We start from the raw sequence: 23,488 nt of genomic DNA on the forward strand, positions 1-23,488 counted from the left end.
GGGAGACGTCGGGGGACCTGTTCACGCTGACACAGGTAAGTTCTACCTGCTATTCACCACCTCACAGTGGCGAATAGTAACTCCATCAAATTCCGAAAATACATAATTTTCGGAATTTGATGAATACCATTGGGCCTGATTCAGAGCTGAACGCTCTGACCAGAGCGCTCGCTCTGAATCAGGGCCCTCCTACCTTTTTTTGGAGCGTCCTCATGGACGCTCGCATAGCTGTGGGTTACCACCCACAGCTATAGCGAGCCTCCATGATGATGGTCTTGACCATCGGGCCTGCGACAGAGACCCTGCGGTAGGGTCTCGCTGCCGCAAGCCCTGGAGTGATTTTGGCTCTATCAGAGCCAAAATCACTCCCACTGACATCACTAGTGATGTCAGTGGGGCCGGCTTCAGACGGTAGGCGTTCCCATGGGAACGCCTCCGTCTGGCAGGCACGCCCCCGGCACGCCCACCAAAGGGGGTGTGCTGTCAATCAACATCGACAGCACGCCCCCTTTGGTGCGAGACCTGGAGCGATGGTGAGCCCGTCGCTCGCCGGGTCTCGCGCATGCGCACGACGGAGCTCCCTCCGTCGCGCGCATGCGCAGTGGGGAACATCGACACGCTTGCGAGCGTCCTGCCGCTCGCGAGCGGTTCTGAATGACCCCCATAGTTCCCACATCCCCATACTAATGTATGGGGAGTGTGGAAATTAACGCAGGGGGACTTAACCAGGAGATATCAGTGATATCTCCTTTGTTAAGTGTCATCATGAATACTAAAATAACGTTAATTAAGGAAAATGTCCTTAAAAACGTTATTTTAGTGTTGATGAATAGGCCCCATAGTATTATCTTGCTGGTGCAGTTCTGTTGTTGTTTGCTGCACTAACTCTCCATGCTATTTTACTTTTATATTATCAACATCTCGAGTTGCACAGGTAACCCCAGTTTCTTCCAGTGTGCTGTGTCTGTGCTACGCCTATGCAAAGCATCCATCTGTCTGTTCAGGTATATTGCCGTTCCTGCTTCCCTGGTTCCATTCCAGGCTAATCCACAGCAACCATCCAATCCAGTGTTCAGTCTGTATCCGGTCCTGTCATCTCAGAGTGCTCCCAGACTACAGAGAAAACCCAGTCCAAGGCTGGTAAATCCTTCTGCCAAGATCTGCCACTCAAGTGTCCTGGACTACAGACCCAAGTAAGAATCATGCTTTTCTTATTATCCAGTAACAGCCCAGTTCAGCCTGGTTTATCTACTGCTACACTCTTCTCTGCTACATACATCATACCATTAACAACAACGACGTCCCTGGAAGTCTAGTGGGTACTATCCGCCATCTCTCTGTCGAGACCCGGGTTCGAATCCTGGTCAGGGAAGCAACTGACTACATGTCAAGAGGTCTCCTCAGGCCTGCCAGCTTTACATACTATACACACCTTCCACTACTCGGACAGACATTTACTCGACCCCGGTTCCCCAAATACATATGTATACTGGTACAAGCAGGGCCGGTCTGGGACTAAAAATCAGCCTAGGCATTTAAAGCACAAGCTGACAGAAGGAATATTAAGGATATGAATCGCAGGCCTCACATGCCTATTTATTTGCCATCAGAGAGCCGCTGCATGACCCTTTATTTGCCATTATTCTACACATCCATTTAAAAAAAAAGGCAATAGCTAATGGGGTTGTTCTTCTCTGGAACGCTCTGCACTGTATTTATCAAAAAATGAGTGCAGTAAAAGCAAAGTGGCGGACAGGGCATGCTGGGAATTCTAGTCCTCTGGCAGTTAGAGCACCAAAGGATGCCTCTGCATGGGGATATACTGTACACCAGCTCCTGGAGGTAGGGAGTCAAGATGTGGTGAAATTACGTTTACTAACTTTGTTACCCGCCTGCTGCCCCCTTCGAGGTTCAGGGATTCCGCACTTCACACCAATGCCGCACGCACCTGGAGAGCACTGATGCTGCCAACGTCTGTCTGCGTCCGGGGATGGCGTCTGTGTGACATGATGTCTCAGCACAGCCTCTGGGCTTGTCTGGCCATCTGCCCTTCTGGCATTTGCCATAACCAGATGACCAGTTTGGCCCTGGGTACAAATTTCAAATTGTGCCGGATACAGTGCATTGTTAATGCATATCCCCCTATGTCACTGTTACAATTAGAAAGATTTAGCAAGTCAGATACTTCCCATCTCCCCAGTCCTCTCCAGACCCTCCTTCCCCCTTTTCTCTGAAGACCTCTGCAGCACAATAATTAACCTTAATTTCCTATGCGCTCCTCACTTTTCTGCTACTTTCTACTCTGGGCATCTCTTCCTAGTGTCCTAGCTCTGTCATACCAAACTTACCTATTCTCTTGGAATGGCCGGGAGGCTCACGAAAATTGAATGCTGCCCCGGACGCCAGGAATAGTGGGCAAGTCTCCCAGAGTCGGTTGCCACCCACCCCAGCCATCCACTACACAAAAGTATGCAGTTCGGGCAGCATATGACATAATTCATGCTGAACTGCATCATTGTGGCCTCACGACCGCTTCACAATGTCGGTAATCGCAGCATAAGGGGCCAGGCCTTGGTGATACAATCGCAACATCATGCCACCCGGCCGTGACACACAACACCTCCTCCCCGCTGAGCTGATCTGGCTGCCAGGAAGTCAGCAAGTTACATGGACAGCGGTACGATGAGTTCTGGCACATCTCATCACTGTAATTGCATTGCAGTTAGTACCTGTCTGGACACTTGGACAGCAGGGCCTCCAAGATCCCTGTACTGGGCCAGTCTGACAATAATGCAGGACACTGGTCAGACATGGCCACCTTAGGGACAAGGCATTCATTCCTTCAGGGCAAACAGAGCTCTGCAATGCATGTGTAACATGCAGCTATTCATCAAGGGAAGAGAAAAATGTCCCCTAAATGCATGAAGAGGGGGGAACATGGCCCTGTGCCTCCCCCCCCCCCCCCTCTGAATCTGCCACTGCCCATAAGTGTGCAACATCTGTTACTCATACAGTATTGATGACAACCCTATTAGTACTACAAACAGCTGTGGTCATCATGCGGATGAATACGGTGGATAGGAATGGAACATTGGTCTGATGATTCAAGTACTAAAATTGTGCATTTCTATAAATTGCTCATTTTAACTGACACATTTAGTAATATATACGTAACATAGCATAGTGATAAAAAAGAGAGAGCACTAGCAACAAGCATAAAAGATTCCTTAGGAATATCCATAATCAATCTCTCCCACAGCCTTCAAATCTTTAAACATTCTCTTAAAACCGCTCTCTTTATTAGAGCTTACCCTATAGTATTGAAAATTTACTCTGAGTGGGCCACTCTGAATAGTTAGAGAGATTTGGTGGACCAGACATTCCAGTTTTGTCAGAAAAAAACAACTGCTGAAAAAAGGATGAAATAGATTTTACATTTTAACTTATTTGAGTTTATTAATTGCGTGACCCCCACCCCCACCCCTCCCACTATGTATGTAGCTTTATCAGGGTGTTTTAAGATGCTAGATTGCCAGTGGGTAGATTGCCAGTGTGCAAAGCCCACCAGCTCCTCACCAGCCAACCTCACTCCCCAAAAGGGAGACTGTCAACAAGAGGTAGAAAATATTCAGTAGGCTCTGTTTTGATTTTTCTTATCAGGATAGAAAGCATTTCATCCACCCTCTATACCACAAACTACCCCCCTACATGTTATTGGAATTACATCAGCCTCTATAATCATCGTAGGTTCAGTTATACTGTGCCCTAAAAACATTTTCAATATATAAAATTAGCAATGTAATAAATAAAATACAAAACTGACAGATGAAATAAAGACAGCCCTGATGTGCCACTATCATCATACTGTAACTTCTTTAGAATAAGTAATGCCCCAATAAGGCAGTAAAAAGAATTTTAGGGAAAATGATTGAATAAATAATTGAATATTTTTTTACTACTAGATGCTTATTTCTTTATATATGGGACTCAGGGTCTCATTCAGACCTGCTCGCGAGCGCCTATGCACTCACAAGCAAGTCGATGCTGAGGCCCTGCACACGCACAGCGGCCGCACTGCCCGTGCGCAAGCCCCGGAGCGAGAGATAAATTCTCTCGCTCCGGGGCTCACTACAAAAGGGGCGGCTGTCTATGGTGATTGACAGCTTGCACCGTTTTGTAGGCGGGGTGGGGAGGGTGGCTGGCCAAACGGAGGCGTTCCCGAAGGAACACCTGCCGTTTGGGAGCGGCCCCACTGACATATACCGCCTCTTTCCTCACGTCACTGACCCCTCTCCTCTCACATTACTTACTCCTCTCGGCACAGACCCCCCCCTCTCCCCTCACAGCAGAGTCCTCTTTCCTCACATCACTGTCCCCTCTCAGTACATACCCCCCTCACAACACTGACCCCTCTCCCCTCTCAGCAGACCCCCCCCTACCCTCACAGCACAAACCCCCCTTTCCTCACATCACTGACTCCTCTCTCCTTTCAGCATCCCCCCTCACAACACTGACCCCTCTCCCCTCTCAGCACAACCCGTTTCCTCACATCACTGACCCCTCTCAGCAGGCCACCCTACCCTCACAGCACAAACTCCCCTTTCCCCTCTCCACTTAGCACAGCCCCCTCACAGCTCAGACCGCTCTTCCCTCCCCTTCCCTCACCTCTCACAGAACAACATAGCACATTTCTCCCCTCCCTGCTAGCTCCAGCAAACTTACATGTCCTGCTGGCATGGATCCTTTAGCCGAGTGGCTCTGCCTCCTAGTATTATTTCAACGTGATTTGATGATGTCACATCATCCTCACGGAGCAGTGCTCCTGGATGGGGTGTACTCAACCGGCTGCATACCCTGCCTAATGGTAGGGCCAGCCCTGGCCTCCACCTCCGCCCACCTGGTAAGGACAGGGCTCTGGACGATGTGCTGCTGCTGAGCTGACTGCTGTGTGTGTATCCTCTCGCATCCGGACGATGCCAGCAGCAACAGCTCAAAATGCATATACTTTCCAGGGCCGGATTTTGGGTGGGTCCGGCCCACTGCCTAGGTTGCCTAGCAGTGAATCCGGCCCTGTCACTACCCCCTGCCCTTTTTGGGCATTGAGTCCCCTGCTTCTTACCATAGTGGGTGGTAGATTAAGGAAGCATTCTCTGCTTCTCATAATTGGTGTGGTGACTAACTATGAAATCATAGCTAAATTCCACACTCCCAACCCATTACAAACATATTGTGGCTTACTATCAATTGGGGCATTACTGTGTAATATGAATTTGGCCCATTAATGTGTGGCACACTACCAATTGGAGTCAATACGGTTTCACATATCAGTTGGGAGCATTACTCTGTGGGATATTATCAATTGGTGTATTACTTACTGTAAAATGAAATGGGACCATTAATGTGTGGCATAGTACCAGTTGAAAACAGCACAGTGTCACATTATCAGTTGGGACATACAGTGCCAGATTATCAATTGCTGTATTACTGTGTGGAATGGGCTATGAGTCTGTATACAGATATGAGGTCGAGCTCCTGACTAAATGGAGTGAGACAAACCACTTGTCACTTAATACATCAAAAATAAAAGGAAATCATCATTTATTTAAGGCGTTCAAGGAAAAAGTCTACAGCCGTTGATACTGAACGACAACCAGGTTAGGAAGGTGAGCAATTTTAAATTTATGGGCACTCATGTTAGTTTAGGATCTACTGCGTTCTACTAATATCACTTTACTGGTAAAGATGGTGCAGCAATGCCTTTATTTTCTGAGAAGACTGCAAGCTCCATAATATATTGTGAAGAAAAATTTAAGCTAAGCGCTCTATGGTACTGCAATAAGTATTCTATTCACGTCCTAATATATGTCGTGGTCTATCTATAGAGCGTCCTAATGATTGTGTATAGTTCCTAGTAGGCTTATGTTAGGTGGGCAATATCTGTAGGCTGGATATTCCTTAATAATTCAAAAAGACCTTGCACTTCAGTCCTATATCAGCTCAGCAATAGCTTTCGGCAGTGTGTTCTGATGGTGAAATATGCAACAACTCTGTGTTCTTACACCAGGTGGACAATAACTTGGGCAGTGTGTACAATAGGTGGTGAAATAAACGCATAGACAACTGTGATCCAGCTGTCCTTGTATGCAGGAAGTCTCTGAGTGTTTCTTCCCTCCTTTCTTTATAACATCATGGCTACCTCAAAGTGAAATGAGTGCAGTATCAGGGTACTTGGACACTATATATGCAGATTGTTAGTAGATTGGAAAGTACTCACCAAATAGTGGCTTCTGCTGGTCCCCCTGCTTGCTGACTTGAAACTTCATGCATATGAGGCTAAATAATGTGACTATGGAGCTGATGTTTATCAGAATAAAAACCTTTTATTGTAGGCTTGTACTAAAAAAGCAGCTGTGTGTTGCTGCTATCAACAAAAAAGTTCAGATCTTTAAAGTCAATGTCACAAATTTCCTGGTGGTCCCAACGCGTATCGTCCCCGTTTTGGGACTTTTTCAAGGGCAAATGGGGTGATGGTGTAACTTACCCTGCTTTAATACCATAATACCAAAGGGTATGGTGATTTTTATAGATATGCTGTTCAGAGAATGTTAACTAATGGTATCATGGTGTGGCATAGAAACAGACATACAACAACCGTGGATCACTTCTGCAAAAACAAATATTATACATAAAGTATGAGTATTTTGCACTTACATTTTTGTTGCACAGCTTATACTGTTTGTATGCTCCAGTACAGGAGATGGCTGTAGTTCCATGCTGTCCTGGTGGTTTATCTCGGTGCAGATTGAGTGATGTAGAGCCCTGTCGGGATGCATCAGGGAATAAACTCTGTGATATTGGTATAGTCTGTGAAAAGGAAGGCAGCCGATGATTTACTGAAGGTTCTTCTAACTGAGACCTGACCGGTGGATACACTTCTTGGTAAATGTTACCCAGATGTGTTGATGGTATGCTGGAGAAGCGGTTCTTGGCTGCAATCTGCTCTTGTGTAGGCTGTCTCCTAGACTGACGCAGCTGTCTCTTTTTTCTTGGGGAATCTTGACCTGTATCGCTTTGTAGCGGTAATATATAAGGAACCTTTCCATATCCGTATGATCCCGGACTGATTGCAGTTCTTGTTCTGTTTCTAGATTGGAACAAACAATAATGTAAATTGTGCACAGACCAAAAAGTTCACCTAACGCTATTTTTACTATTGTTGAATATACCATAAACTGTATATAATTTTTAGCTAACGTATACTCACAGTGCATGACAAACAGCTGCTGCACATCTTAAAGTGAATATACAGATAGGTACTGAAAAAACATTTTTATAGTCCTGATTGGATAATTCAAACAGTTTTGAAAATCAAGATAGACCTAAATAAATATGTATTTCCATTTTCTCATCAATCAGAGTAGTTAATTTCTCTTTTATTTGTGATTATTTTTTTATACAGTAAGAGAAAACATCAGGAGAATAACGAACAGTAGATTGGTTTGACTTTTCTTTAAAGCATCATTTACTGTACCATTGCATATACTGTATCTTGTTCGATCAATCAGAAATTAACCAAGTTCTACTGCAAGTAACCTTCAAGTGGTAATATATACAGTACTAACACTCTCCAAAATTCTATGTACAAAAAGGCCCAGTGTGCAGCGCATTCTGATCCCTAAAATTATATAAAGTATTTGCCAACTGATAGTATTAAATACCTAAGTACCTACAAAACTCTTCCAACCATTGATCAAGTAAATGCGCCCCCTAATGTTACTACAGTAGGAGTCCCTTGAACATCTACGAAATATACTTTATAGCATCCTATATAAAGTTACTCAGTAACTTTAAGTAAAAAGATAGCTAATATATAGCTCCCACAAAGATAGACAGTCTATAGCGCTGTAGTGCCTAGTATACAGTTTCCCAATGTATTCCTCTCTGGGACACTGGCACTGCTGCCCACTGTGCAGCAATCCCATTATACATGCAATATATATTACTAAACTATAGATATTGGGGTTCTGCTCCGAAGTGCTATCAATGTATACACCATAAATCAGTAACCGTGGACCATACATGTTTTTGCCCAGTGGTCTTTCACACTCTCTTGCAAAGTTTTCTCTATAGAATGAATGTTTCTCACAGATGTACAACTAAGAAAAAGCATTTTAAAATAATAAAATAACCCTTTCCTCTCCTGCCATTTTTGTCTCGCACTGGGTAAATAGGGCAACAGGTCTAGATGCATCTTCATGAAATCATATTGCAATTATTTATATCAATAGGAAGAACAATGCAAAAAATTTATTTATTTATTTTTAAAACATGAGCCACTGACTTTTAGGCAAAGGGGACAGCATCTAGTTACTGATTAGATTACTGGCTCAGATTTATATGCAGGTCCAGTTTCTCTGAAGCCACCGTTAATGTTCTTGCATGGATAGTCCAAGACAATGCAGACAAGATGAATGTCAACATTCATAATGTCGACAGTTATTATATCATGATTATATCAAATTGACACTGGATGCTAGGTAACGGCATGCACGGTGTTATTAACTGTTTAATAGGTTAGATTGTCCCCAGGCAAAACTGTATACAATCAATGCTAACAGGCTGATATTGCCGGAATATACATTGTTACAAATTACTATATTGATAGCTATTGTACACATTACAGTCAACAAGCTAACATTATTACAGTGAAATTTGTTATGTGCCCTGGACATCTAAACCGTTGTACAGTATAACACCAATGACACGTGCAGCATGAACTGTGTTACACTCTAACAAGCTAAACGTATGTTAAATTAAATAGATTGTTGCAAAATAGCTTACTACTTTCTCTTCACTTATAAGAGCCCACAATTTTAGGATTACGGCAGTCACACGCAGGGGAAGATTACGGCAGTCACACGCAGGGGAAGATTACGGCAGTCACACGCAGGGGAAGATTACGGCAGTCACACGAAGGGGAGGACTACGGCGGTCACATGCAGGGGAGGAGAACAGCAGCCATATACAGGGGAGAAAAGCAGCCACATGTAGGGGAGAAGAATGGCAGTCATATGAAGGGGAGGAGAATGGCAGTTATCGTTACATATTAAATTCTATGCTATACTCAGCAGGAAAAAATTTAATTCACATATTTAAAAACAGTTAACAGTCAGCATACATCTGTTCTGAACACTCTACCACAATGATTTTGCTTTATCAGGACATTACATTTACATCATTCAGAGAAAGTACTAATATAAAGCATAAAATATTTACATGTGAAGTACAGTCAGAAGATAATGGACTACAATTTACGTTTAATAGTACTATTAAGTAATTCAATCTTTGTTAATGCAGCTGTCAGCAGTACATTGCCTAGGAAGTATCTAATAATAGAAGATTTGTGAAGATGGTGAGGTTTTACAAAATTAGATATAATATATGTCAATTTAACCACATACTTTAAGAAATGACTCACTTAAAGTAATGAAGAAATAGCAAACACAGTTTGTATAAAGTGGCTGTTGGCACAACTTGTCATTAGAGGACCACTGAGTACCAAAACTAATATCCCACTGGAGCTCTGTAGACAAGTAAAATATTGCATCACCACTTCATTATAGGAAGTTCCTTCCACATATTTAGGACACAGTCATGATGAGATCTGATACAGGTCAAAAAGCTGATTGAATTTTCAGTAACTGTGACAGCACTGGCCCTGCCCCTACATATGAATTGAATATAAATCCTCACATTGTGCATTTCTGCATAGCAAGGCTGGCTGGCGAGTTGTCAGTCACTGTCTGCTTAGTTGAGATCCCCCCTCCTAACATGACATCATTCTGCACAGGGGTGAAAGAGAGCAATATGCTGGATATATTGTATTTAGTTTAGTATAAATACTGCAGTTATTCTATTGATGGTATTTATCTAAATAGTGCAAACCCTTTCATATATATTAAGGTCATATAATTTACTGCTGTCTGTATTAAAGCAACTGATTTAATTCTAACACCTTATCTTATGCAATAATAAGGTATTAGTTTTATTAATTCTTTTTTGGAGTTATTATTTATGACCTGTCATTTATCAAAATCTTAGATTTTCTTTGATATTTGAAGCAGGAATGAAACTAGCACTTATTTTAAAGCTAAAACCTGATGTGATTGGTTGGAAAATATACCCAACATGATGGGTTTTGCCTTTCCAAAAAAATTGCGGTTTTAAATCTTGCTGCAAAAATCATTGATTTTGACAAATTGCAGCTCATTACATAAACCCCTTTCTCTTTGGCATAAACAAAGGACAGCAACGAGTTAAGCTATCAGAACCAGATTACATCGGATTCTTTCACATTCGTGAGTGTGCAGAATTTGCCAAACGGAAAATGCATTTTTTTCCGCTTTCCATTAACGTAAATTGGACTATCACAAAATAGTCACATTACCCTCCAAGAATGGAGGCCGTAGATCAGATGCAATGGATGCGACTGGAAACACTAGCCAAGGCAGCTGTGCAAATTCAATCTTACTGTACATGAGAACTATACTGCCAATGACCTTTCTAAACTGTACGAGAAACACTACCTTGGAAATGCATGTAAGAAAAATATAAATGTCCTGCTTTAATTTAATTCTCCATATTTGCCTATTGGACATATCTGTTTGAAAGGATTCTGTAATCTCAGATAATGTGGGTTTTTTTCTATTATTATTTTAATGAAGTGTTCCTATATTCTAGGTAATCCAAAATCCAAAAAATGTTCATCCAAAACTAAATTTACAGGGTGACCTGCTCTGGTCTAATTAGGTCTTATAAAGGATTTAATTGGTCCCTGACCAATTAAATGGCCTTGGAGCTTTGCCTGTAGTGTCGGTGCAAAAAAAACTTTATTGTACCTCTGACACACAGAACATTTCCAGCCCACTCTAACATTTATAGTAATGACTAGGAAACCCTCTAGTAGAAAAGTAAACTGACACTGAAGAGTATTACAACACCCGCTGTAATCTTCTGAAGAGCTGCCAAGCTGACGAGAACTTGAGTTTTCTTTTAGGTTTCATAGTCGTTTGGGCCCCATAATGAATCACTGTAAGGCTCAGATCTGTGAAGTAAGGTGCTGATTTGCCATGTCAGATCATATCTTATGTCATCCCTCCTGCAGAATTTCCACAAGTTCAGCTGCTGCAATGAAAATGCTGTGGGACAGTAATGCTCATTACTGAGGTTTTATGTCTCTCCTATAAAGCACTGGAAGTGTATCTGGGTTTGTCAAAGTGAAATGTTGTATTACAAAGAAAGTAAATGATTTTCCCATTGTTCTTATTACTATGGTAAAAATAAACAAAGAATAAAGTAATCCAATGAGAAAATGTGTATTTTTAAATAGAATTATGCACACATGGAAATTAAAACTGAGTTTGCCTAAATGGATCCAAAATGCATGTGCAATTTTACATGTGATCTGCTAGCATTATTGGAGTATTATAAAGTCCTGTATGCCCAATGAGAAATGCAACTAAATGCAAAACTCTTGTGCTGACTACAAAAATGCTGCCGATCAAGGTGCACTGTACTCATCAATATGTGATCCCATAGGGGGTTATAATATTTTTACTTTTGTGCTTCCAGTTAATGGGAGTCCGATGGGAGTTCCATTCAATTAATGCATACATTGGCATACTTAAAATTACAGGCTAACATAAATATAACTGAAACTTTAAAGGTCCCCTAAACACACAAACTGTTTATTTTTATATATTTAAATCGTCAGGATAATTTTGGCCTAGTTCTTTGAGCGTTAAAGCTGTATTCCATGATAGTCATTTAGTGAAGCCTGACTTTCCCATAATGGAGCCCCAGTAATAAATGCTTTTAGTGCAGCTCCAAGAATGGCATACTAAAAAACATTTCCCGTATTGCCTCCGACCCATTACAGTAATGTATTACTTAACCCAGATAAATTTTCTGCTTAAAGCACTCCATGTCTATGGAGGGTACTGTGAGAGATAGAACAGTAAGCTGCAATCTCTGTGATGAAACGTCCCAGCATTATGTTCAGGCAAGTGTGACATCAATATGCATTGGCATAATGTTTCACTACAATTGATTCAAGGAAACCTTTTGTATTTGGAGTTGGACAAGGATTTTGGTTAGTGCTTTCATCTGTAGACCTCATATCTACTAATGAGCAAGGTATTCGTTATGAGCTTTTGCTGTGTGAATGCTATTGCCTGCTATTACTCTGTTGCTGAACACTGTATTTTCTGTATCCCTTGACATTGACAACTAACACATCTCCAATCCTTCCTTCTCCAGTTCCCAGGGCCTGACCTCTTCTGGTGTGTGTTTGTCATCTGGATCTACTACCTTGGTCTTAGTAGACTACATGGGTTGCGGGTCTAAGTAATTTATTTTAGTTCCTACCTCTGCTGCATAAGTCCTACTTCTGTCTGATATGAGCAGTGTTATACTCACGTCGGTTTGAGAACGATGTTGATGATTTGAACTTAGAACTTGATGGATTTGAATACAATGTTGAAGAATTGATGAACTTGATCAGTTTGAGACCAATGTTGAAAAATTGAAGAACTTAATTGATATGAGTCTGATATTAATGAATTGATGAAATTGATCAGGTGGGACCGATGTTGATGAATTGAAGACCTTAGGACCTCATTCAGAGCCGGTCGCACAGAGCGTGCGGTCGGTCTGAATGAGGGGAGGACGTCTTGAATTTTCAAGACATCCTCCTTTGCGGTGGTAAGGCTGTGGGTTAACACCCACAGCATTACGACCGTCTAAGGTGATGGTCGCGATGGTCAAGACCATCGGGGCTTACGACGAGACCCTAGGGTAGGGTCTCCCTTGTCGTAAGCCACGGAGAGCTTTCGGCTCTGTCTGAGCCGGAAGCTCTCCACTGACATCACTAGTGATGTCAGTGGGGCCGCCCCCAAACGGTAGGCGTTCCCATGGGAACGCCCCCGTTTGGGCTGCCACCCCCCCGGCCCGCCTTCCAAACGGGGCGAGCTGTCAATCAACATCGACAGCTCGCCCCCTTTGGATCGAGACCCGCTACGACCGGCGCTGTCGGTCGTAGCGGGTCTCACGCATGCGCACGACGGCACCTCGTGCGCATGCTCTGTGGGGGGGCCATCGACCCGGTCCGAGTGCATCGGCGCTAACGACCGGGTCTGAATGACCCCCTTAATTCATAAGAGTCCGATGTTGATGAATTGATTAACTTTATCAGTTAGAACCGATGCTGATGAATTGAAGAACTTAATATGAGTCAAATGTTGGAAGCATTGGCTGAGACTGATGTTGGAGGTATCGGCTGGAACCGATGGTGGCTGTAAGACTAAGAACAAGTCTCAGTGGTAAAAATCAGACTGTTGTGCAAGATGGTATAGGAGACTTGTGTACCATATATAGGAACTGACTGGGGGCCTGATTCATTAAGGACCGCTATTGCTAAAGCGTACACAGATGGCCGATTGTTGCATACTGCGCATACGTATGCATCGCAATGCACGTGCGCGAAGGCACCACTGTGATTGCATTGTGATCACACAGACCACGGAGAGCCATCGCAGAGTGATTGACAGGCAGTGATCGCTTGGGTGTAGTGACCGGGGAGTGGTCAGGGAAACGCAGGCGTGTCTGTTTGTTTGAACGCCATTGCATGGGCTTGCATAAATTAGCCAGTACGATTGCATACACAGCTTGAGTACTTACTGCATGCAACGAGGTTAGCAATTTCTAAGTAGGGTCACGGCTACTGTAATTCTGCATGAGGGGCTGATGGTACTTGAGGTTACCGATGTTCATGGAGGTGTGCAAGGTATTACAGATGTGAGATAGCGGTAGTGGGAGGCAGTGGGCGTCTCTATCCTGTTAGTACGACAGAATTCAGATAGCATTCATTAGCATATTTTCGCAGCAGACCTGCGTGCGATTACGGAGCTGAAAACGAATTAGCGATCCTTAATGAAGCAGGCCCTGGGACCGTTCAGATACAGAGTACCTGGGAACTCAGCACTGAGCTGTAACGTCAGCAAGAAGTGACGTTGTACTGGCAACAGAGGCCAGTCTGGAAATGGAATTTATAGGGGAGGATCCCCAGGGATTGGATGCTGTGATTAGCTGGTCTAGGAGCAGCGCTCTGAGTGGAGGAAGAGCATCAGGTCACATGGTCCAACATGGCTGCACCCATACTGTTGTTTAGGAGGGAACTCTGGTGTGCAGCCTGTGTGCCATCATGCTGGGAAGACACTCAGTGAGCAAGAGGCTGTGGATAGCCATCTCCATGCTCAGTAACAAGACCAGTGGCATAACTAGGGCAGGGCGAGCGGGGCATATGCCCTGGGCGCCATGGCAAGCCCTGCAGTGGGGGGCGCCACCTGCAAGGGCATAGTACCCACATGCCCTCCCCCATTACCATTGTGTCCTGAGTGCCCTTTAACGAGCAGGCAAGTGTGCCTGCTAACCTTGTGCTGGCTTGGCTGCCTGCCCCTCCTAGGCAGACTTCCTACCAAGCTCTATCCTCCTCCTGACTTGGACTAGAGCTGCCGTCCGCTGGGTGAGGAGTGATTCTTCCCTACCCAGCGCTCTCCATGTCTGCTCACCACAGGTAAGTTCTTGGGGCAGGTAGTAGGAGGCTGATGGCTAAACTGCTGCTGGGGGGGATGTACTGGATGGCTAAACTGCCAGGGTAGGGTGGGTGGTTCATTTTGTATGTGGGGGGCTGCTGGCTGCATTTGTGTGTGTGTGTAAGTGTGTGTCTCTGTATAGGCTTTCAATGTGTGTGTGTCTGTATAGGCTTTCAGTGTGTGCATAAGTGAGCGTCTGTATAGGCTTTGTGTGTATGTGTCTGTCTGTATAGGCTGTGTGTGTCTGTATAGGCTTTGTGTGTGTATAATTGTGTCTGTATAGGCTTTGTGTGTGTATAAGTGTGTCTGTATAGGCTTTGTGTGTAAGTGTCTGTCTGTATATGTTTTCAGTGTGTGTGTGTGTAATTGTTTGATATATCCCAATTGCTCTACTGATAATTAAGAGTGAAGGGAAAATAAAAGAATTAGCGGGACTTTACGGACTCATTGCAGAGACACCCCAATGAATGTTTTAAATGGTACTTGTGTACTTTACGTACAAAAGGACTGAAAGTTGTCCCCACTTAAAGTAGAAAGTTGTTCCCTCACTGGCTCTCTGCGCTCACCACGCTACGGGCTCGGTAGCTCGCTACACTCGCCACAAGGTTATATTCCACCTCTATGCCCACTTGGATGGTAGGGAATGATGCTGGACACTGGCTGATGACATCAGGGTCCTCTCCATGAAGGGGATTTAGACATTATCATGATTGATAATAATAATAATAATAATAATAATAATAATAATAATAATAATAATAATAATGAGTGTAGGACACTTGGACTCTACAATGAGTCCGTAAAGTACACAAGTACCGAATTAGCTTTGCCATTGATTGTGAATCAAGGTAGATTAAAAAAAAATATTTAGTGATACAGTGGGAAGCAGTTAGTCTGTCAAGCATGGGGACTGGTTTTCTCTTTAACAATATGATTTCAAGTACCACAACTAGTATCTCTACTATGGGAACGGGAGACACAAAATAAAGCTTTACCCCCACAAAAACACTACCATTGTCTACTCGGAGAGGAGATTTCACACATTTCAGATATTCATTTTAATAGAAGCTAAATCTAACTGAAAGGGCAAATGAAATGGTTAGGAAAGTTCTATGCCGCCTGATGAATCAATGCATTCTCAATGGATTTGCAAATGCATGCCAAAACAAGTCAACATGTCAAGCCAGACATATATAAACAGGATATCAAACACTTATAGAATGCATATGCAAACACAATTTATATGCCTTTTTGAACTAGTCATTTATGACAAGGGTGCAGTGCTACTGTAAGGGGCCTTACACATATTACTACCACCACATTCTGAGCCTGTTAACACCAAGCATAGATTTATGATGGATGTTGGGAACGTGCCAGATTTGACAGTGAGTTTCCAATATCTCAAAACCATTGCCTGGACACTGGGAGATAGTCTTTAATCTCTGGTCTGACTCATCGTGCTTTACGTCGTAGCTGCCATTACAGCTGTCATGTGCAGAGTGGGAAAGTAGCCATACTTCAGTCTTTGTCATGTCAGTCTCAGCCATGTGCTCTCTATCTCCCTTCACACATCCCTTTCCTCCCATGCCCTCAATGTGGGAGATGATCACCCCAGAAGCTGCAGGGGAGAACATTCAGATTCATGTTTAGCAACATAAAACAGTGGTTTATCTACAAGGGAAAGTCTGGCTATACTCACCGTAATAATCCGCTATGCCAATCTTCCATTCATCGTTACAACGTGGTCTGATCAATTTATAGAATAGTTAAAGGGACAAATATATTGGTCATGAAAAAGATATTTAGAAGCAACGTCTGTGTTTTCCCAAATTGACATGAGATTGGTTTAAGCTTACAATATACTCCATAACAGCAAATGTTGCTTTCTTCCTTGTTCATTCTTTTAACCCTTTCAATTGCACAGACATACAGGGGTATTCAATATGGGTGCGATAACATCGTTTTTGCATTAATATCGGAGGTATGACGTCATTATCGCAGGTTTTACTTTTACACCATATTCAATTTCAAAGACTTATCGCAGTTTTGAAAAGTCTTTGATAAAAATCGGGGATAACTTTTCACCATTGAATAGGTGTCAAAAAATAGTGCAGAATTGGGATATAGGGGTGCAGGCTTAAAAAAAATAGCCTGCACCCCTGGGACTGACATTTAAAAAAGAACTGTGTCAAAAAAAATAAAAAATAGGGACACCCCAAAAAATTAATTTAAAAATTGGGGTGAAAAAAAAAAAGGAAAAAAATTGGTTAACAATATGGACATAGGTTGAGGGCTATTCTGCATGTATGCGGCAGGTGTTTTCTAGAATAGAATTATAGCGGCAGGTGCACAAATGCAGAATTTTTAAAAACTTACTTTAGGGACATAAAAATATGCTAGTACCCATTTTCATGTACCCCAAATTTGATGGGACCACTTAAAAAAAACGAAAAGAATAACCTAAGTGCTCTTCTGCATCACTTCTTCAATGTCGGAAAAAAAACACCTGCTGCGGCTATTTAAATCCCCGACTTTCAATTAAAGGCTAAAACGGGGGTACCCATAGTGATCCCCCATGTTTTTACTACTTTAGGGGGGTCTTACAATTTTTTTAAGGAAAAATTCGTAACTTTACGCAAATCCAACTTCGGAGTTTCCCGTTTTCGTTAATTTTATATTGAATACGGGTATAAGCGGGAGCGCGCCCGATACTTTAACGCAGGTAAAAACTCCGATATGAAACGTTAACTTCGACAGTGAAGTTAACGTTTCATATTGAATACCCCTCATAGTATCTAAAGTGATGCTATCCCACTCTCAGAATGCCATTGCCACAAATACAACATCACACGATACATTCTAACCTTTACCCCTTGGCTTGTATCCTTGAAAAATATGTAGATGTCAGCACCTTTACAAAGCTCCAATGTATGACAGGACTAGGCTCTCATTTCAATAGATGCCTACTGTCTGAGAACGTCTGGCAGGCTTCCAAATTATTCTACAGAGAGTGGGCAATTCTCCCACTACATTGTGGGCAGGGACATGATGCGAATGGCGTAATCAAACCACAGCCACATGTGAAGTGGTCACAATTCTGGCCACTTCCAGGGATTGGAAATCCATGTGAACATCTGTCTGTATCTGGAGTCAGCTGCATCTATGCAACCTCACTGCCACCAGCCCTCCACTTGTGTGAGCAGCGGTCTTCACTGTTATCTGCATTTGCACCTGCCAAATACTTGGTGCAGGGGATCCAGTTGAAAGAAGATAGATTTGTCTATACATCCACCTGTGAATAACCCACTTCTATGTCTAAGCACCCATGACATTCCCATGGGACACTTCTTCAACATGCAAATGCACAGTTGCCATCCAGTAATGCACATGCAGCCATAAATTAAAAGCAACAGAGATGTGTATATCTCTGAATTGCTTCTAAATGCTCAAAGTTGGGTATGCAGGCAATAATGCATTGCTAAACATTGCCAGATCCAATCACATTCCGAATTGCATGCATCTCTGAATTAGGCCCTGAACTGAATGGCAGGGGTGTCATGGTGCAAATGCAACGTTTAAGGCTGTGGATGACATTGATGACAATGTTGCACTGCCTATTTTATTAGGAACATCATGTCTGCAGGTGCAACCTACCTCTTATGTGTCCTACAGCGCTTTGGTATCTCCTTGACAAGAGGCATTATGCCCACTCATAGCTTCAATCATGTTGCTTTTACATTGTGGCCTCATTCTGGAGCAGGCCTACCATTGGTTGTATAGTTATTTCTAAACCAAATACTGTGCGGAAACCCGGGTTAGCACATAATCAAATGTTTCAATTCAAAAGGTTTTGTTTTGGTTTGTTTTTTAAAAATAAAACAATTGCAATCTCTTTCAAAAGTTACACATTTTAGGACAACTTTCTTTAGGTGCATTAATAGTGTGACTGGGCAGCGGCCCTCACATTGACGCTGTCTCGCTTAATAGCATGTTGGATGGTTGGGGGAAAGTTGGTCTGGTGTAGAACCAGCTTAATTTAGGCAGATTACAGTACATAATTGTAAACATATGCAGAACAGCAACAAAATCCATATATGTGGGAGAAAGTGGGATTATTTGCAGGTGGCCAGGGGCAGCTGCAAATGTGATGATAATGATGTCACCAATACTATAAAATTACTTGTGTTTAGCTGATTGCAAAAGCACCATTGCTACTGATTGCTACATTCTCATTTCTCATATGTAAGTTATGCTCGTGTGTGTGTGTGTGTGTTCAATTTTAGATTTTCTACAAAAGACAGGGTTGTTTCTACCATATTAGAGATGTTTTTTTCTGCTTTCTTGATGTTGAATAGCAAATGCATAAACATGGTTAAAACATGGGCCTAACTATGTAACATACTCATGGCATAAAACCTGGTGGCAAAAATACAGAAGTTTTATCCGTGTTTGTTATTGTGTAAATTATGATGCCCATTTTGTGCCCAACTCTGTATCAGTGACTAAGAAGAATATAAAAGTTAAAAACACACTGGAATAAATTGTAAAAAAACATCTGAAGACAACTAGTAGACTTGGAAGACATCTTTAACTGCTAAGTCCAGGGACTGCACTTTTGGGAAAATATTTACTAAAGTGCAGGTTTTTATAAGTGGAGATTTTGCCTATAGCAACCAATCAGATTGTAATGGTGGAAAGCCTTGCTGGGATCAAGTGGCTTATCCCAGCATCAGCACAGCTGCAGGGGCAAGTGGTGATATGTTCCCTGAGGGACACATCAGCGGTTGGCGCTGGGGCACTGTTTGTGCTCCCAGCGCCGGGTCAGTGGAGGCGATGGGAAGCCGGTGCTGGGAAGGAGTATCTGTTCCTAGCGCTGGTCAAGTGGTGGAAGCATTGGGCACGGTGGGTGTTTGGCTCTGACCACAAGCCAATCACAGCTCGCAGTCCAGCAGTCAACAGCAGGCAGCCATGGCAGGCCAATCGCAGCTCATCGCATCATAGCCCCGCCCACTCACAGCGTCTTATATTAGAGCGGGAGAACTCAACTCGGCGGCGGATAGGGAGGAGAGAAGACCTCCCGAAGAGAAGAGCAGCGCTGCGGCAAAAGCTCCGATGGCCACAGAAGAGGCAGGAAGACGCCGTGAAAGAAGATCGGCGGCGCCGGCTGGAAAAAGAAAGGAAGAGGCAGCGCCGCTGGCCAGGATGGCAGAATTATGCAGGAGAGGACTGTGGGGGTGGAATGTAAAAAAGCTAACGAAGCTCCCCCCCCGCAGCCTCTTTCACAATACAGGTAGGCGCCCTGTGAGGCCTACCATTAACCCCTCCCTAGACCAACAGGCATTGCGCACTAGGCCAGTTGGGGTAAAGTCAGGCCTTAGGCCTGTGCCATCGTTAGGTGGGCATTAGACCTGTGCCTATAATAAAGTGTTCTGGGCATTAGGCCCTGGACACGGCTTGTGCCATTGATAGGCGAACACTAGGCCCAATAGAAGGTAATTGCTTCAATTAGATGTGAGTGACCTGAGTATTAGGCCCAGGTCACTAATTGAATAAGTAGGTGGGCAGATATAAAGTGGCCCTGGGTATTAGGCCCAGACCACTAAGTGAGCCCCTCCTTAGGCAGGCCTGAATTCTTAATACAGTGTATCTGGGCATTAGGCCCAGATCACTGAAAGTGTGTGCCCACCATTAGGCAGGACCATAGGCCTAAGGCATCTTTGCAAAAAAAGGGGACTCTGGGCATTAAGCCCAAGTTCCTTCTCTGTGCCCCTGAAATGGGCAGGCATATAGCCTGAGCCACCTGTAAGACCCTGGGCAAGAGACACTGAGCCCTAGAGAGTGACTGGGCAGTAGGCCCAGGTCACTAAAACTATAATTACATAGGTGGGCCACTGCATATTATAATATATATATATATATATGTATCAGAGGAGTGTCAACAGCTCTGCGGCTCTCACCCTCTGGTTGTGTATCTTGTGTGGAGGAGTGGCCCAGCTCCATCCCGTGAAGAGCTGTCAGGCTCCCACTAAATAAATGTGTGCTTCTCAGTCACCTAGAGGAGGAGCTGGCCAGCTCTAGTTAGACAGGTAGCAAGCATTTAAAGAGACAGTACCGTGTTTTGCTCTTGTAGTGTAATTACCATCTGTCATGGTATGTGGAGGTATAATGATGTGGGACAGGTATGTGGAGATATAAATGATGTGGGACAGGTATATGAAGATGTAAATGATGTGGGACAAGTATGTGGAGGGGTAAATGATGTGGGACAGGTATATGGAGGTGTAAATGATGTAGGACAGGTATGCGGAGGTGTAAATGATGTAGGACAGGTATTTTTAGATGTAAATGATGTAGGACAGGTATGCGGAGGTGTAAATGATGAGACAAGTGTGCGGAGGTGTAAATGATGTGGGACAGGTGTGCGGAGGTGTAAATGATGTGGGACAGGTATGTGGAGGTGTAAATGATGTGGGACAGGTGTGCAAAGGTGTAAATGATGTGGGACAGGTATGTGGAGGTGTAAATGATGTGGGACAGGTGTGCGGAGGTGTCAATGATGTGGGACAGGTGTGTGGAGGTGTAAATGATGTGGGAGAGGTTATGTGGAGGTATAAATGATGTGGGACAGGTATGTGGAGGTGTAAATGATGTGGGACAGGTATGTGGAAGTGTTGTATTGGTGGGAGAGGGGGTTTAGAACTTGCAGATAAGAGGCAAAAGTGTTTATTTCAACTCTTTACAAACTTGTATAAAAACTAGGGATGTGCGCCGGACCATTTTTGCCGGATTTGGATTTGGTTCTAATTCATCGTCCGGATTTGGATTTGCCAAACTGCGGTGACTGGCTTTGGATTTGGATTTTGGATTTGGATTTGGATTTTTTTTACAAAAATATCACAGCTTATAATATTGTTTTCAACATTATTGGCCAAAGGTTGCAGTGAGCTGACTGGTTACTAAGCGACAAAGCAGCGGCACAATGACACAGACACCACAGTATAAAGCACATCTATGACACATTGCCACACAGCAGTGGCAGAAATGAAAAGTAGTGCACCCACCCAGTGGGTACGGCCAGCAGAGTCACAGTACTTGTTTACATAGTGGGCTACGGCCCAAAGAGTCACAGTGCACAATCATATTCACATTACACCGCACATAGGGCCTGATTCACATTACACCATAAAGTAGTGTCTCTTATTTATGTTACGACACACAGTAGTGCCCCTTTTACACAATGTCCACAGTAGTGCCCCTTTTACACAATGCCCACAGTAGCGGTGTCCCTTACACAATGCCCCCAGCAGTGGTGCCCCCTATGCAGTCCCCTTAGTAGTAGGGTCCCCTATACAGTGCCCCCAGTAGTATGCCCCCCAGTAGTATGCCCCCCATTAGCATGCCACCCAGTAGTATGCCCCCCATTAGCAGCCCCCCCCAGTAGTATGCCCCCCATTAGCATGCCACCCAGTAGTATGCCCCCATTAGCAGGCCCCCCCAGTAGTATGCCCCCCATTAGCAGCCCCCCCAGTAGTATGCCCCCCATTAGCAGCCCCCCAAGTAGTATGGCCCCCCCAGTAGTATGGCCCCCCCAGTAGTAGGCTGCCCCAGTAGCAGGCCCCCCTCAGTAGTAGGCTGCCCCAGTAGTAGCCCCCCTGAAGTATGGCCCCCCTGTTGTATGGCCCCCTCAGTAGTAGTAAGCCCCCCCAGTAGTATGCCCCCACAGTAGTATGGCCCCCCCAGTAGCAGGCCCCTCAGTAGTATGGCCCCCCCAGTAGCGGACCCCCCCAGTAGCAGACCCCCCCCAGTAGCGCCCCCGGCCCTTGCACAACTTTCACAACTTTCACAAGTTAAAAAAAAAAAAAAAACTTACCTGATTCCTGATTCCCCGCTCCCGCGCCGTCCGCTCTGCTGAGCCTGTCACACACTGCGGAGGGAGCCGGAAGACGGAGATCATGTGTGAGCTCCAGCCGGCTCCCTCCGTGCAGCAGCCAATGAGAGTCTGTGTGACTCTCATTGGCTGCTGTAACAAACACACAGCTGCCGCTGGCGGCTGTGTGTTTGTATCTGTGTAGGACAGAGCGCTATCACAGCGCTCTGCCCTACACAATAGGAGACCTGATGTCGGATTCTCTAGTGAGAATCCGACATCAGGCGGCCGCCGTTCGGCCCCGAACAGGGATCCGAGTCAGGCGGTGAACACCCGAACAGGGTTCGGGTGGACTCGGATCCCCAATGTTCGGAGCGGTTCGGATTCCACAGAATCCGAACCGCTCATCTCTAATAAAAACACTGAAAAATTACTATACAGACATTTTTCTGAACCCCAAAATGCTGGAAAGACATTCACTTGCTGAAAAACACTTTCTTCCTTTAATGTTTGCACCATTAATAAAATATAAAAAACAAATATCACGCATTTTACACCTTTTAAAAACCTCCAGTATTTTCCTTATGGCCACCAACTGTCTTGTATATGGTCCTGCTATCTCAGATGTCACTTTTTTGGGGTCCAGGGTTTCCCTCCTTTTTAATGCACTTCTACCAGGTCACATTTTGTAGAAAATTTTCGCACCTTAGCCGTGACTACTGAAAATTAGCATTTCTATATGGATCTCGCATTTCCCAGGTGCACGCATTTGTGTGTGTGCATACGAGTTTCATGGAACAAACTCACCCCTAATTGGTGACAAAATCGTAACTGAAAATTAAAACGTTTAAGAAAGTTCCTAAATCATTACTATGCAAAAATATCAAAACGTTAAATTGGCAAATATTTAAGTCTTTAATCACAATAACAGCACAGGTCGTTTTCTATCTTATGTTTTTTCTTGACGTCT

The 23,488-nt window shown here is 43.9% G+C and overlaps 1 protein-coding gene across 1 annotated transcript in view; it reads right to left on the minus strand.

Moving 5' to 3' along the window:
* The window catches only part of THSD4 (thrombospondin type 1 domain containing 4), an 898,709-nt gene that overhangs the window by 615,030 nt on the left and 260,191 nt on the right, over window positions 1-23,488 (minus strand). Inside the window, exon 5 of the mRNA XM_088445395.1 lies at window positions 6,712-7,144. Coding sequence (XP_088301521.1) covers window positions 6,712-7,144 — 433 coding nt within the window. The remainder of the gene's footprint in view (window positions 1-6,711; window positions 7,145-23,488) is intronic.

Source organism: Taudactylus pleione, unplaced genomic scaffold (genome assembly GCF_031769625.1).
Source record: "Taudactylus pleione unplaced genomic scaffold, aTauple2 ptg000019l, whole genome shotgun sequence".
In the NCBI taxonomy this organism is placed as follows: domain Eukaryota; kingdom Metazoa; phylum Chordata; class Amphibia; order Anura; family Myobatrachidae; genus Taudactylus; species Taudactylus pleione.